The sequence below is a fragment of the Setaria viridis genome, chromosome 7, assembly GCF_005286985.2.
Source record: "Setaria viridis chromosome 7, Setaria_viridis_v4.0, whole genome shotgun sequence".
NCBI lineage: Eukaryota > Viridiplantae > Streptophyta > Magnoliopsida > Poales > Poaceae > Setaria > Setaria viridis.
The window spans coordinates 13,747,979-13,765,349 of NC_048269.2; the positions used below are offsets into that span (position 1 = coordinate 13,747,979).

Below are 17,371 nucleotides of genomic sequence, written 5' to 3' on the forward strand. Positions count from 1 at the left end.
ATGTTATCAGACCAATTTCTTTGAAGTTCTTCAAAGAAGTTTATCTCAACAACTGCTGGAGGAGAAAGAAAGCTCTTAATTGGTGCAGCAGTGATTACCAATGACAACAGAAGAGGACGTGATGCTATTGATCTATTAGCAAAACAATAAACCTTCCCACAGGCCCAGACTACACGAAAAAAAAATTGAACTCACCATTCCAGTAGTGTTGATTAGAGAGCTTGCTTCCCTTGTATGGTAGCCCAAAAATTCCCTTTTGACGTTCTCCACCAATTCTTAGATGGATATCAATAGAACTTAACTGTTCCTTTTACAAAGAGCTGCAGATGAAAAACACAGCAAATTATCAATATGTCAAAATCATTTGGCCTATCCCTGAAACATCAAACATTGAGCTCTTAAAAAACCTGCATCAAGCTTGACTTCTTTATCATTCGCAAAAAAAAAGCTTGACTTCTTTACTTCCAGATAGGGGCAAAAAAATTTACACATCAACTCAATCGCATGTACCAATCTATATGTTCTGATTTTTCACCAGGCAAATTGATTGGCAGCATAGCATGCCCCTTTGCCCATTGATGATCAGTCTTGTGCCATAATTCCTCAAAATTCAAGAAATGCCCTGTATTCAGTACAATATATTCACAGATTTATTGAGGAGCCATTGATCAGGTGCACAGCCTCACAGCAGATGCTAACCCCCTGGAACCAGTAATCTAAATATTATTGTTTAACAGAACTACCAAAATCCTCCAAATAGATCTCATGAGATAGCCTCACCTTGTAAGCTAGTCTGCAGGCCGCTCCTCCTGTCCCCACCTGGCCTATCCCCACCCTTACTGATGCTGCATGGCTCCAATGATATGAACCCATGGGGGTTTGAATCCCGATCTTTCGATGAGAGAAGGTGGATAACTCAATTTGGGGATAGAGACGACGTTCACGGTCCGACTACAACCATCCAAGGATTCTGCGCCTTAGCAAGCGATACACCACCTCTAATGGTCGCCGCGATCTTGTGGAGCACGATCAACCAAACTACTAAGATAATTCCTACAAGTAATCGAGGAACAAGCAAAAACAAGTAGAACAAGCAACTCAATTCAAATATGGAGATAAAAACCAATTTGAAATCATAAATTTAGGGTTCCGAATTGAGTAGAACGGATGGTCTAGTCGATACACACGTCTACAAGGAAGTAGCAATAGCTAAACTTATATCTATACAAAACCCGAGTTTTCCTTGTGGCAGCCAAGGGGTATAAGAACATGGGAGGATGACCACAAGAGTGTTGGGGTCGTGCTCCAACCCTGGGATGTGTCCCTAATGGATCCAATTTGATACACGACCCATTGGGCCAAAATAAGACGACGCAACACCTTGGATAGAAAAATTTCTCGGTAATAATTTGATCATTGCATCTACCTCAGAATAGATATGGATATGAATCTAAATCCATATGAAAATAGACTTCATAAGGATTCCATGAAGTACTTGAACGCCCAAATCTGAGTCCATATGCGACCGTGGTGACCGTCACAAGTTGGTGCTGTTCTGCAGCTTGAATCCAACTCCAAAACATGTTGGATTTGATCTTTTTCTTTCCTTGGGCCAAAAGTGACGTGGTGGCATGGTGGAGGACGCTGGGAATACTTGGACTTGGTCCCTAATCAACTTCTTTGGTCCTTCATGCCTTTCATGTGTGTTTAACACTCTTTTTGATTCATGTATGTATTTCTAAAAATGACAATGAACACACACACCATGGTGCAGCATCAATTCATCAAATGTATCAAATGCAATCATGACAAATAATTTTTTCACCTTTGAATCAAAAGTTGCTAATGTGATTGTATCCGAGTAGGTAATGTCCTCATCATTCTCCCCTTCTTGGCTGCAAGTCGTCCTCGACTTGCTCCAATGGCATTCAAAGGTGCTTGCTTTGATGTTGGAACATGGAGTGACGGTTATACTGCAAGGCCACAACCAGCAATGCTCCCCTTCTTTGGGCTTACCCTGTTGCATAAGGGAAAAACTAGGAAAACTTTGCAAGACATTATTAGTGTTAGTGCAGCCCCCTATTTGATCATGGTATTGTAGTCCAAAAGGATATTTCATATTAGAGCAAATATAAATTTTATGTACCAAATATTCTTCTTTGCTGTCATATGTGCCAATTGCATGAAGAGAACAGTGATTAAAACTTGGCAAACCAGAATCGAATTTAAGTTTCTCTTTTAGATAATTTAGATTACAAAGAATTTCAAATTCAATATAACCTAATGTGTTAAAACAAGACAGAAGTTTCAGCTCTTCCTTCTTGGTAGCAAGGAAATGATAATGTGTAAAAATAACATGTACATCATTCAAAACACATTTAACATGTTCATGCTTGAGTTGTGTTTGTGGTATATAAGAAATATTTTCAAACAACTCCTTGTCATTATGAGAAAAGTGTTCTATTCGTGGTAAGGCATACTCAGCAGGAAGTTGCACTAAAACCCATGCGAGGCTACCATCAGTATTGGACAATTGCAGAGTATTATAAGCATACTCTCAAGGAGTATTTTTAGCATCGAATGTGTTGCTTTGCTCGCTCTCCTCCAACGTGGTAGGTGCTGCACAATCATTCTTTTCGCAGTTTAGCAGCGAGTGTAGTTGCTTAATTTGCTCAATGCACTCAACGGAATTGTTCCCATCCTCCTGCAAAATGTCATGTACAACAATCGAAACAAGAGAGTGCTCTATCTTTAGTTGTGGTGATGAAATCAAAGAAGGCATATCACACAACTCTTCGTTTCCACAAGGTACAGCAAGCAAATCACGTTGCAATATAGGCAAATCAGCAGCTAATTCCACTATTTTGTGCTCTTGATTAGGATGTGTAGCGGAGGAAAAAAGGATTACCATGGGTCACATTGTTCTTACAAGTATTCCTAGATCATAAAATCTGATTTTTGGCTTTACAAGCAAGCAAAAAAAATAAGAAAGAAGAGAGGTGGTTATAAGTTTTAGAAATTAGCATGGTTTGAATCAAAGATGAGCAATTTTAACATGAGTTGCTATAGAAAAAATAATCAAGCAGCACTGCAACCAGGCATAATTCATGCAGCAATGGAATGACGTAGCACTACTAAATGAAAATTAAATCTGAAATATGAATACTATGTAACAATGGAATGGTATCATCTGTGACAGAAATATGAAGGATAAATAAGCAGAAATGCTATGCAAACAACATTCTATCAATTTGACAATGCTATGACTGCTATGAAAATAACTGAAACTTCAATGTGCCAATCAGTGCAATCAGTGCTTGATTTCTTTGTATTTTCTTCGTATCTGATGCAAGATCGATCAAACAAAAAGAAGGTAACCACAAATTAGTACTACGTAGTATTGTTCTACTTATGTTCTGATCAGTCATCTAGCTGAGTCTATGTACAGGTAATAACATTTGTGACAATTCATAGATCCTAAAGGAAGAAGTGTCACCTCCTTTATTGTTACCACTGTTAGAAATGCAAAATTTTTTTTGCTAAATTGGTGTAAATTAGGATGTGATGGACTGCAAATATGCTTCAAGGAAGCAAGGAAAATGCTACTCCCTATCCTTATTAATATCAGTCAAATATCCAAGCGGTTATTTTCAACTTAGGGGTGGAACATGACATCACCTTGTGATTTTTCCATCATGCACATCGCTGTCGAGATGTCGATGCTGCCGGAATACAATGCCCAAATCTGAAAGAAAATGTAAACAAATCGGAAGAGAACAAAAGAAAGAACTATGAGCTCCAGATAGTTCCCGTTAGCTTGATTATGTGACTTACCTGGCCCCAAAGTGTTTGTTTCCTTCTCCATCATTTCAGGGTTCTCCAAATTAACCTGATTGAAACATGAACAGTTAGATCGTCAACTCATTAGAAACCATTTTAAATGCAGGAAAATTTTATACAGGTCAATGTCCAGAATAATGCGTGATGGAAGTCATGCATGTCAATGATTTCTTACTTAAGGCACATGCCAAATTTCAGATTCACATGGAAAAATTTTATTCAGTTTCTGCTGGTGTACTGAAACAAGAGAGAGCGGCTTTATGACAATTTTCAAGCTCTTTGTCTGGTACAGACATAAAAAAGCTATCAGAGAAAAATGTCGCAAGTAGCTAATAGGAGCACACTCGGAAATTTTAGAGCAAACTTTTGTAGCATTTTACACAATTTTAATTGGATCTCGCAACGAGTGCCGCTCCTTGTGGCCTTTTGCAAGCAAGCTTGCAAGAAGTTGATTGCTGAAAATTATATGGAGGAAAAACACGACCGCCATCCAAAAAGAGACAATCCTGTGAACGTTCTCTATCGCAGATATGCTTTCAGGCCACAAGGTAGTTGTGTGATAGGCATGCATGGTAATTTGATCATGTTGCCGTTCAATCAAAACCCAATCACGTCCTGTTCTATAGGAGGAGAAGGTGAACTATGTACCTGGTGACACTGCGACTGGGGATGCTGGTGCCAGCTGGACTACCTCCCGGATGTGGGAGTTCGACCACGTCGTGGATGATTGAGCACTGCAGTGCCGGATCGCTGTCGTCAGCCGGACTGCTAGCTTCACGTCGCCGCCCGTCCTGACGTCCAGGAGGTAGAGTTCGCCGGATCGATGATAGGCGGACCACTGGCCGGTATCACACAGCACACGCCACCACCGCCTGCACAACCGTCGACGAGGTAGGCTTCCAGCCCGGACGTCGATGACGTAGGCTCCCCTAGTTCCGGCGCTCTAGACCAGTCCAGGATGCCGAGCTGTAGGGCACCGGGTGCAGGAGGGAACGGTTCCTGGCGTAGTGGAAGGGAACGGTTGGACTCAACCGTAGATGGAGAGGACGACACTCGACAGCACCGGCCACAGAATCGTAAAACTAACCTCGATGTCTGTTCCTTGTTGGCTGAGTAGCAGCGTCGGTGTAGATCGGCGGTGGCGGCAGCTCGGCGCGCTGGGTCCTCGCCCATGTCCGGCCTGTGATCTCCGCCGCACTCACGTGTCCTGGGGCCGGTGCGGTTGCTCCCTCAGTTCAGGAATCAGGACGTGCAACCTGGGACTCGCAGCACAGCGTGGAAGAAGTAGGCTTTGATCAAGCGAATGGAAGGTCCTCACCGCGTGCATCCATATTTAATTTGATTGATTTGATTGGGTCATTGATTAGTTTATTGATTGGTCAGCAAATAGGAAGGAAAAGCAACGTCGGAGGAGATCTTGGGCGGGTACAGGGTAATTTAATTTTGGGCGACATGAGTGCGGAAGCAGCGTGGGTCCGGCGGGTACGAGAAAAAAGCAAGGTAACAAACAAACAGATGTTTTTGCCGATTCTTTCCTCGGGGTGACGACGAAATGAATCCCCTCCCTCCCTACGTAATCTTGTGGAACACGTGAACAGTGTGCCCTCCGTAAGAGGTACGTGGGTACAACTCTGGGTGGAAATTGATATCAATTTGCTTGCTCTTTATTCTCTACTAGTAAATATACCCGCGCGCTGCAACAGATCATGTGAATGATAAGGTTGTCATAGACGGAATGAAGAAAGGAATTAGCATGCCAAAACATATGTCATATATGCCTATAAAGCCTCTTTATAAATTTAGCGGGTCGGTTCAATATCTATTCGAGCTTTTGACAAATTCAAATTATTCTAGAAAATACACAATGATTTTTATCCTACTTCCTGTAATAATGTGCACGAAGGAATACTTTTTTTGAGTGGCTTGTGGCTACAACTTGTGCACGCGAATGAATTGCCGTCACGGATTCGGAATATTTAACTTTTTTCATAGTTATTAATGATATGTTCAAATACCAGATTTAGAATGATTCCTATATTTTTTTATCACTGGCGAGAGAATGTTACATTACTTTTTTCATTTTCAACATATAGTCATGTCAGTGTGTAAGGATGACGTGAAGATGAATTTGCCCCTGGTTATCTCTTCTCCCGGCAGCATAGCAAGCATAGCAGCAAAGCTGCTCCCATGGATCTCTACCCATTCCTGTTCTAACCGGCAGCAGCAGACTCCCCCTCCCTGTATATTATATATTCTAACAGCCACGAGCAAGTACCGTACCAGAACCATATATATACTCTCTCCTTTCTATCCCATCGATTCAAGCAGCAGCTCCACCGTACTCCGTCTCTTCTCTCAAATAGGCAAGAACCAGGGTGAGCTGCTCCCAGATCAAGTCGTAGAGGGTGCGGACACCGGCATCAATATGGAGAGGCGCCCTAGCTGGTTCAACAGGGTCTGCAGAGCAATATGCAACACATCGTCAGGAACTCCGGTACGCGTGACGCAGCCTGCATGACCTCGCTCTATACCGTAGACGAAGGATTGATTCCTCTCTTTAATATTAGATAAAGACATATTCCAAGACATATTCGGTAAAGTTTGAGGACTTTTTTGTAAAATTATCAAGATATATTTTAAGGATTGCGGGTTGATTACGAAAAAATTGAGAGACTATTTTACAAAATAACCACAACAGTTGGAAGAAACAACCGTACTAATTTAATATTAGGTAGAGATTATTAATATACAAATTTTGGCCAGACTTCCTGCCGGCAGTAAACAGGGGCAAATAGCGTCCGACAGCTACAGGCATCAAGTGAGAGTACCATACCGCGAATCAATTTTACCTACGGTAAATCTCAAACAACACAGCAAGTTTTGGAATAGGTTCTTGAACGTAGTACACCTAAAACACGGGATTGTAGACAACGAAAAGGTTGGACCATATTTGGTTTTTCTCCAACATTTATATGGAATATAATACGACCCATAGAAAGTTGTAAGAAAAGGTTGGATACAGTCCATTGTGATGAAGACTTCCAATAGAAAAAAACAATTCTTGTAGAAAATAAATTCTATATATATTAATGAAGATAAAATGAATCCTCTAAAATTAATCTACATTTTTCATTAGGAAAAAGTGCACCACCACACCTCCCACCCTAACCAGTTCAATTAGGCTCAATTCCTAAAGGCTATATACTACGTCCGACACATATACAACATAGGACGAGCGTAGTGACTGTCAGTAGCGAACGGTGGGACAGCAAGCATCCTCATCCACACATTTTTTTGACTAACATGCTCTGGCAACGAAGTTGTCTTTCTCCTCCATGTTCCAAATCCTTCCCTCCCTTGCGAGTCCCTACTAAAACATAAATCGCCGGCAAAGTCACACCCGCACCGTAATCGTAGAACAAAGTTACGGGTTAGAGTTTCAGGGTTTGAATTGTGGCCTGCAGCTGTGGAGCCGCGGGGATGGTAGGTGGGTGGAACAGGGCGACGGTGAGGTCGCTACCATCTGCACGTGGAGGTCGAGGATCACGGTGGTGGGGCAAGTACAGAGGAGGGACTTGGTTTTTTGAAGTTTGGAGCTCGAATGGCCAACGGGTTTAAAGGGAAAGTCGGTGGCAGCAGCAGGCTTGGCGGTGATGGCAGGTTGTGAGCACGGTGATGGTGCTGCAGCCCGAGTGGTGGAGGATATCCAATAGGCATTGCCGACGGTGGGGGTGAGGAAGAGGCGTGATTGGGAAGGGCGGGGGAGGGGTAGCGATTGGAGTCGGGCAAAATGGCATGGCAGCAAGGTCACCCCGGGGCGTGGGTGGTGGTGGAGGCAGTAGGGTGGCCTGGTACAGTGCTGTGTGTCGCCATTGTAGTAGGGAAAGAAGAAAGAGGAAAGGAGGAAGAAGAATGACAGAGGTAGCCCTTCGGTTGCTGCTAAGTGCTCACGATGAATAAGCGCCCACCCATATCCCTGGTATAAACCTAATCGAATATGAGATGGTTTAACTTTGAACAAATTTAAAAATAATTATATTAGGAAACGAGGGAGTATTTGTTAAGCATGGTATTGTAGAAAATAAAATTACCCAAATAAAATTACCCATTAATCATTTGAGTTGGATGCACGAGATTCGCGGTCTTGTTCATATTTGTATTAGGGCATCCACAATGTGGGCAAAAAGGTAGCATTAAGCATTTAATGCTCCTAAAGTTATGCACCATTGTGGAGCTGTACATAAGATGCATGCAATAAAAATACACCTCAAGCTTAAGGTACGGCAACAATCAATAAACTAACAATTCTTTTTACATGATCAGGTGAACATGGACGATGAGAGTTCAGCGGGTGGTTCTTGCAGTTGATTTGTTTACCAAATGGGACCCACCTATTTTGCGTCATGTAGCTTTTACCATTGTGAAATTGACCATAGTTACAGCCACCTACAAAGGGCACCACCGGTAATGCCATCTGAGGCGGATATATTGACCAGAGCTTTGTTACAATGGTTGTAAAGTACCAGTTGTACTTCGAGGTATCTTTTTATTAAATTTTTGCTAGCTGTTGATCTAAGAAAGATAATTAAAAATATAAATTAAATTAGGTACAGGCTCACTATTTATTTTTGTTACTTGGTCCCACGTATTTAGTAGTTTTAGGTACTTACTATCTCAACCGTTCTAAAAATTCTCTTATATATTAATGGATATACCCTGAAAGTACTGGCGCAAAAGGCCTAGTCATAATTATGGCATCCACATTGTAACATGTTTCTTTCTTACATTTGTTGAGTAACAAATCATAAAAATATCATTTTTACCCCTCCTTAGTCTCAGTGCCGGCTCTAGAGAGGTGCTGGAGGTGCGCCGGCCTAGGACCCATGGGAGGGAGGAGGCCAGGCCTAGATATACAGTAACAGTAATACACATACTACAGGCTGGCATCGTGGTATTCATTGCGCTCGCTGCCTCGCTCTCAGAATGTTTGACGTTCTAGGCTCAGAATGAGTTGTGTGTGCCATTGTTGTACCTATGCTACTGCTCCGATCGGCCCTTTACCTACCGTGTACGCGACTACGCGAGCACAGCCGAATGCGAAGAGCCGATCAGCCGAAGACCGTGTGAGCAACACCGTGCGTCGTGCAGCTCCTGTCCCGGGTTGTCCCACGTCGGTGCGTCCCCTTCGTCGTCGTCGTGGACGGCGCGCCGCGCACCCGCTCTGGCGGTCCCTTAGGCCTTTTGGCCCTAGCCGATCACTGCAGCCGATCATCACTTCATCAATCATTAGTTCATCAGCCGATCAGGCCCTAGCCCTTAGGTATTTTTTTTCCTTGATCGTTTTTTAACCTAAATTAATTATTCCAGACTTCTAGTACTCGATACTCATATAGTCGTGTTTTTCTTCTAATTTAGGTGTTAGAATCTTAGAATGTTATTTAAGAAACATTTGTTGGGGGCTCAGAAAAGAAAATGGAAAAAACTAGATGATTAATTTATTAATGTCAAAAATACATAAGTTTTTTTTCAGTTTCAAGCAGTGTTGTGCCTGATGGTCAAAATTGAAGTTGTTGAAAAACTATTTGAGATCAACTATGTCATAAGAAAGGTTAAATGGATTGGCTATGTGCACCATCAAGAGGGATATCTTGGACACTATTGATCTCAATACCATCCTTGACGATTTTGCATCAAGAAACGCTCGAAGAACTATCTTTTTATGAGAAGCAATGGATATTATGGAGTTCTATTCTTCCTTAAGGTAACCATATTAGTTTTAGTCTACATTATTCCTCGATAATTAGCAAATATGTTAAATTAAAAATATATCACTGGATTTATTTTCGCTTTGCAAGAAAATTAGCTCTTATATATATTATAAGATTTATATATAGTCTAGAGGAGCCGTCGCGACGAGTTCGCTAGAGGGCTCTCAAAATCTTAGGACCGGCATTGTTTCTTCCACCGGCCGCCACCTCCGCATCCGGCCCCCTCGCCATCCTCCGACTGCTCGTGCCACCGCCCGCCGCAGTGCCCTCCTCCTCCGGTCCCTTTCCCTGAACTCGCCGTCTACTGGCGCCGGCTCCCTCGCCATCCACCAGTCGCCACCTCCGCATGTGTGGTGCGTGCTGCCATGGGAGGTTGCGTGTGGGGGAGAAGAGAGGTCACCCCTCCGGGCTACAGGGATCGGCGTCTCTCCCCGATTCCTCGTGGATCCGATCCTCCTCCTCCACATCGGCCTTCCCCTCATGCTGGTAGGTCAAGGCGCAGTCACGCCGGGGCGCCCCTCCTCCGCGCGAGCGAATAGGGCGGCGAGGAGACCGCCACAATGTGCTCCTTGATGATGAACTCTTCTTTCCTCGGATCCGCGGCTCCCTCCGAGATGTAGTCCTCCTCCACACATGCACACATCGACCTTCCTCTCCTGCTAAGTCTCCATACCGCCGCCTCCTGCCCCCTGCTCATCGGGGCACTCTGCTCCCTCGCTCAATCCCTGCGTCTGCTCGGTGGACGGATCCATGAGGCTTGATGATGGGAGACGACAAGGCCCAAAAAGCAGCAGGTAAACATGTTCTCCATCAATCTACTAGCTTTCGTGTAGTTATTTAGCATTTTCCTAATGAACTCTGTTGCGCTTGCATGGTGTGGACATGCGTCCGTACTGATTGATATCTTTATGGGGGGATGCATTCAGGTTGAAATTGATTTCTTCTCTTTCTATTCCGTATTGAACTACAATATGCTTAGACTTTCTAATGCAGGAATTGTACTTCGGCGTATGCAATGGTCTTAGAGAAAAGAATATCGATACTGGAGAGTAATTGGGTCCCTGTTTGTTTCATGTGCATAGGGATGCTTGTGTTTGCAGGTCTGCAGTTTGACCCAAAGTAAATAGAATAAAAAGAAAAGTTTCAACTGTGGTTAATACTCTCACCATTTTTGCAGGCGTACCTCAAATACCACTAACGCCTCAACTTGGGATCCTACAAGGCTACAACAATCTTGGATTTGCTGCAGAAGATCAGTATTGCACTCCATCTATTTTTGAGTCCGTTACTCAGCAAGCACCTACAGTGTTCGCATTGATATTGGTATGTTTGATTGGGAGATGGACATGTGTTCACCTTGTGAGTACGTCCATTTCAACTTGTCTATTCCAATTTCATAGGCATCAGGATATTTGGTAGATGTGTGCCCAGAACTGAGTGTTACGTGTATTGAGCTGTAGGAAAAACAGGATCCCGGAATGTGTGCTTACAGATTCGTAATTGGCTTTAAAGAAACTGATCAGGTGATTATAGTTGTGAGTTCAATGAAGTGAAAAAGAAAAGAAAAGACATGGAGTGTCACTGACAGCAGAGGAATTCCATGTTTAGAGGAGAAAACAAACCATGTGTGTGTGTCCTGCTGTTTTTTCAGGCTATGGAGTGTTCTGCTACTTGGGTCTGTCCTGCAGCTATCATCGATGAATTACTTGACTGCCAGAAGCAAGTACGGCCACACAGTGGTGAAAATTGTACACGGGAGTCTAGAGTCTACGCATCTGTCCTATCATAGAATGGTGAATGTATGGCCTCCACAGCCTTAAAGTCCATGGTGAGCTCTCCCTCCCAATTCTCTTATCCCAAATATTCTGCTTCTTCCTTTATGCATAACCACTTTGGATTGAGACCTTCGGTATTTGTGATTGTGGGATGCTAAGCATGAATGAAACAAAATATCGTATTCTGTAAACTTTAGTTGTTTGAATGTTGGCCTAACATGGAGTACGCCAGTACGGCATTTCTACTGTGTAAACATAAAATTTATTTTTTTTTCTTTTCACTTGCATTATCGAATACCACCTATTTCAAAAGTTGACCATCATCTACTTGACCTTTAAATTTGAGTGATTCAGTCCACCTTTTGAATTTGTATTTAAATTTCACCTTTGTTTTGAATTAAAGATGTGTAAGCTACATAGTACATCACGATATCCCAAGGGAATGAAACTGTCAAAATTGAAGTTCTATATACTGTTGATAACTACAATTTCATAGTGATCCTTCGCAATGATAATTCGTTTCTATGTAGCAGGTATATATGAAGTGATCTTAGCATGTCGCTGTGGGAGTTGTGCTGAACCTGAGTTCATCGAGCACTTGGCTTTTTAGTGCACTGATCAACTGGACCAAGGTGCTGGGAGCTGGTGCTGCTGATCAGTCACAGGTGTTTTTTAAGATTTGTGTAATGGCTCAGCTTGTTCATTATTATTTCTATGAGTTTTCCTCCTATTTTTGCAGCGTGGGGTGAGTTTTTCACTTGTAGATTATCTATGCGTTCATCTGAAATGTTGTAAAACTCTCGTCATGCTTCAATGAAAACGAGACAGGGCGCTATATATGCCTGTACCGAAATTATTTTTTTCCCATGTGAATATTAAATCCATCGTGTTCTATGTTTGATTACTAACACACACACACATATATATATATATCCTTTTGATTGTGCAAGTTGTATTAGTAGTTATAATTGAAGAATTTGCCGTAGCGTTAGCGGCATTGTACTAGTATATTGCTCAAATATGATACATTTTTTTATTGCCACCATCGTATTATTATTCAAGAAAAATTACAAGGTTGCTTTTACCTCTCCCCTGCGATGACAAGATAGAGCACCTAATCTATAATAAAGTTAATCTCCATTACTCTCAAGCCTTAACACTTATTTGCTCTACTAATAAGAACAAAGGCAACAAAGGCAACAAAGGCATGCATGAACCATTAAATAATACCATTTAAACCTCGTTAAGCTCCTCCCCCTTAAACTCGTACCCCTCGCTCTTCCTGACGACCACGAACAGCGGCTCCTTCTTCCTTGTGGAGAGTCCGAAGCTCTCCTCGAGGTTGACGTCCTCGGCGCGCACGCCGGCCGGCAGCGCCCACTCGAAGTGGTACAGCAGGCTGGCCAGCGACACCTGCACGGTGGCCAGCGCGAACGTGTACCCGGGGCACCCCCTCCGGCCGCCGCCGAACGGCAGCAGCTTGAAGTCCGGGTCCTTGAGGTCGATCTCGCCACCGCCGTTCTCGAACCGCTCCGGCGAGTACTCCATGGGATTCTCCCAGATCTCCGGGTCCCGCCCCATGGCGAAGGTGTTGATGAAGACGCGGGTCCTCGCCGGGACGTCGTAGCCGCCGAGCGTGCAGGGGGCCACGGACTCCCTCGGCACCAGCAGCGGCACCGGCGGGTGCAGCCGGAACGTCTCCTTGATGATGGCGCGCATGCAGTGGAGCTCGCCGAGGTCGGCCTCCTCAACGCGGCCCTTGACGCCGACGACGCGCCGCACCTCGTCCTGTGCCTTCTTGAGGATCCGCGGGTGCCGGACCAGCTCCGTCATCACCCACTCCAGCGTCGCGAACGTCGTGTCCGTGCCGGCGACGAACATGTCCTGCGCTTTAATTAATAGCAACAAATGAATGCATTGATTTATATAATGGCCAGAGAGTGATGACAGGTCGGTGTTAGTTGTGCCATGAAAATGAAACTATTGCACATGAATATGGTTTGAATGAATGAATAATCTAGTACGTAGTAGAAGAGAGGAGGAATAATGGCGGACCAGGACGAGGGCCTTGAGGTTGTCGTCGGTGAGGGGGACCTCGAGGTCGGGGGACTTCTGGACGCGGAGGAGGACGTCGACGAAGTCCTCGTCGCGGTCGCCGGGGATGCGCGGGCGCTTGCCGCTGAGGTGCTCGTCGACGATCTCGTCGCAGACCTCGCGGAGGTCGGCGAGGCAGCTCTTGAGGCGGCGTCGGAGGCCGGTGACGGTGCTGGCGACTGGCTCGAGCTCCGGGAAGAAGTCCCCGACGTTGAACCCGGCGAAGAGGTCCTGCGCCTCGGTGAGCACGGCGCCGAGCCTGTCGCCCTTGCCATGCGGGAGCCGCCTGCCGAACGCGACGCGGCAGAGCACGTCGTTGGCCAGGTTGAGGCAGCACTCGCTCAGGTCGACGGGGCTCCCCGGGGTGGTGTTCTTCGTTAGGTGCGCGAGGAGGATGCGGAGTTCCTTGACGCGGACGGCGCCGTACGTCGCGACGCGGCGCGCCGAGAGGAGCTCGGAGACGACCACACGGCGCGCCATGCGGTGGTAGGCGCCCGCGGGGGCGAACGTGACGTCGGAGCACCCGAACGACAGGAACTGGCCCGACAGGAGGTGGGGGCGCGACGCCAGCGCGGCGTCGTTGGAGGTGAGCGCGGCGCGGGCGAGCTCCGGCTTGGAGATCACCACGGCGCGGACGCTGCCCATCCGGAGCCCGAGCAGCGGCGCCTTCATGGAGCGCGCCAGGTCGGCCATGACGTGGTGCGGCATCCCGCTGGAGAGCAGGTGGAGGTGCCCGATCACCGGCCAACCCGGCGGCGACGGAGGCAGCCGCTGCGGCGACCGGCTCCTCGTCGTGTAGTAGACGTACGCGGCGGAGAGCGCGAGGAGGGGGAGCGACGCCCACGACACGAGGTTGAGCTCCATGGCCGCGGCACGTCAATGGTTTGGCAAAGTTTTCGTTTGTTTGTGTGCTACTATAGCTTGGGTTGGCTTTGGTTTGGAGGCTTGCGTACGTGAATAAGCTATGGTGAGTGTGTGGTGTTTATATATAGGTAGATGTGCACAGTTGACGTTGTGGTGGTAGGCGAGGAGTTGAGAATGTGAGATCGATCGTGTGGGGGGGCAAGAGTTGCGTGGCGATCGATATGCATAGTTTTCGTTTTTTACTTGATCCAAGAAACGGGTGCCTGGCACCATAGGGTTCTGTGCAATTGTTCAGAGAGATCAATCAAGTTGGAAATCATACACAAGCAAGTGGATTGGATTTGAGAGCGGTATCCGGTATGTAAGTTTTGTATACGTTGCTGTCAAGCTTCAAGCGAATAGGCGGGTGATAATGAAGTTCAATTTAGTAGCAAGTATATCATGTTGAGAGGAAGAGATGATTAAAGGCCATGATAGGTTAGGATGTGTGTCGTAAGTATGTTTATGGGCCCGCTAGAAGGTTTGGACAGTCCTAAATATAGGACTAGACTTCGAGGCGCATCTAACATGGAGACTATGGTAAAGACGGTGTAGTCTACATAGCAAGATAGGAATAAAAAAGTACTTGTAGTAATAAGAGTAGAACTCATCTAATCATATCCGACTAGTATTCTTGTAAACAACTAACCTGTAATCCTGCCTCCGGCAATATAAGGTGAGGCAGGACCTCTCCAAAGAAATTAAATCCAACCAACACACAAGACATAGCATATTATGCAATCTAACGATCCGAACTTGTCTAAATCAGGTGTTTGTGTAATGACTCAGGTTCATCAGCCGGGATAATCCTAAGAAAAGTTTCCTAAGAGCAAATCTAAGAGTATCCTAAAAAATTCTTCCCCAAAACTATGTATTTGGGGTTCTTCCAAAAAAAATTTCACCCAAAACATATGAGTCCACAGCAGATCGCTAATAAATAGCCCCAATATTTCAAACACAGGCCACGTTATCGTATTGGGCCCATCGGAAGGGACGCGCGGGCGTGCGAGAACAAGGATTGGGGGAGGAATGCCAATGCTAAAATATACGCGGTGGCAGGCTATTTTTTAGCGTCGCTAAAAAAATGGGGAATGTTTAGGTGGATTGTTGGAGTTCATTTTTTCTGTCTTTTTTCCTTAAAAAAGGTATTGGGGGTAAGATTAGCAGTCTCTTGGAGTTGCTCTAATATGCCGTCTCCATCAGTCGACCCCTGAAACCCAACCAAAACCGCCGGTTCTCTCTAAGTCCCAAAGACAGTGTTCCTTCAAAATCTTAGAGCTGTGGGAGAACCAGAGACTGAGTGGTGGACCCACAACCAGATCCCCCGGTTCTCTCGAGTCAAACGAGCTAGGCCAGCGTGCGCCCCGCTTCAGAGCTTTGCCGCTGCGTGGCTTAACCTCCCCGACGAGCCCCACCTCGCCCAGTCGCCGGCCACAACCAGACGGATCAGCGCGCCTCCTTCCCAATCGCGCGCAGAAGCGCCCTGCAGACTCTCGGCCTCGCCTCATCTCGCCCGCAACCTCGCCGGCCGCGCCAGGCGCCCTGTCATCGCTGCAACCAAAGATTGGCCACTGCCGCGCCAGATCGCCTCGCCTCCCGCGCTCATCATCTCATCCGAAATCCCGGCCGCACGCCTCGATGCCTGCTGACTTTTCCACCTCTCCACAGTCACGCCGCCCACGCGCACGCTCCATGACGATACCGCCCTCGCCAACCACGGATCCTGTAGTGACAACTCCTTTTTCCCACCTCGCCAGTAGCGTGCCCCGGTAAAGCCGCTGGTTCGGCGCCTGCTAGCGTCACCGCTCGCCCTGTCACCTCGCCTGCAGCGCTCTCGCTTGCAGTGCCCCTTCCTTCCTTCCTGCCACACGCTAGCCGAGTCGCCGCCCCCAATCCGCCGCTTGATGCGACCAGACCCGCGCTCGCCCTCACCAATCCTTCTCCCCGGCAAAACCGCACCTGCATAAGCTCTGTCTCCAGTGCCCAATGACCGAAGACCCTATCCCCGAAGCTCCGCTTCGCCGCCCAATGGAGGCGCCGCCCAATCATCGCCACGGCAGAGCACTCCTTTCTTTTCGACCTGATCTTCGCGCTGCCCGGACTCCCTCTCTTCTGCACAGCTATAAAAAGGAGTACCAGAGACCTATCGGAGTTCCCTTCGCCATCGTTGCCTTGCCGCATCTTCCTCTGCTTCGTGCTCAACTGCTGCCACTTAAGCTCTTGAGGAACTCTCCTCTCTGCTTAACACCCGCCTTTCCCAACCCACCGGCCGCTTGTCTTCTCCGCACAGTGCTAGAGCTTACTTGTGTCAACAAGAAGCACCGCCGCCGCCGGAGCACCGCCGGACATCGCCGTTGCCCAAGCCTTAGCGCCTTGGTCCTTCCGCCTGGGCCTGTTCTTTCTGACCCCAAGACTTTACCAGTAGGCCTAAAGGTAAACTACCGACCCCTTTTTTCTGTCTCGCCCGACCCTGTCTGTTTCGCTCGACCCCTTTTTCCATCTCGCCCGACCCTGTCTGTTTTGCCCGACCCCTTTTTCCGTCTCGCCCGACCCTGTCTGTTTCGCCGACCCTTATCCGCCTCGCCCGAGGGCTCGGCTGTATCTTTTTCTTTGACCCAAGGGTATCTGTGTAAAATTTCGGGGACTTCACTATGATAAGTCTGAGGACCCCGGTACAGTATTCCTTAAGTCGGAGGGTCAGATCATAAGTTTCTCCCAATCCGACCCTTTTGTCTTGTTCTCTATCAACTGAAGCTTGAACCTCCACACTTTTTCCGTAGCTTTGCTACAAGTTTCCAGGCTAAAGCTTGCAAGTATTGCTGAAATAACCGTCTAAGTGCTAACTCCTGCATTTACATTCGTGTAGAGCTAAATCTCGCCGACAGCACGTACGAGCTGCATCCGGTGCCAGAAGACGGAGCAGTAGCTGAGCCGTCGACCGCAGGAGCTGAAGCAGAACCCTCAGAGGACCAATTCGCCTCCACCCCGCTC

General features: G+C 46.5%; 1 protein-coding gene across 1 annotated transcript; it reads right to left on the reverse strand.

Moving 5' to 3' along the window:
* Positions 1 to 12,393: 12,393 nt before the first annotated feature.
* LOC117863285 (tryptamine 5-hydroxylase) lies at positions 12,394 to 14,419 on the reverse strand. Its single transcript, XM_034746922.1, has 2 exons — positions 13,439 to 14,419; positions 12,394 to 13,267 (listed from the first exon to the last, which is right to left on the reverse strand). The coding sequence occupies exons 1-2, from the start codon at positions 14,339 to 14,341 to the stop codon at positions 12,617 to 12,619; spliced, it is 1,554 nt and encodes a 517-aa protein (XP_034602813.1). The 5' UTR covers positions 14,342 to 14,419; the 3' UTR covers positions 12,394 to 12,616.
* Positions 14,420 to 17,371: the final 2,952 nt, after the last annotated feature.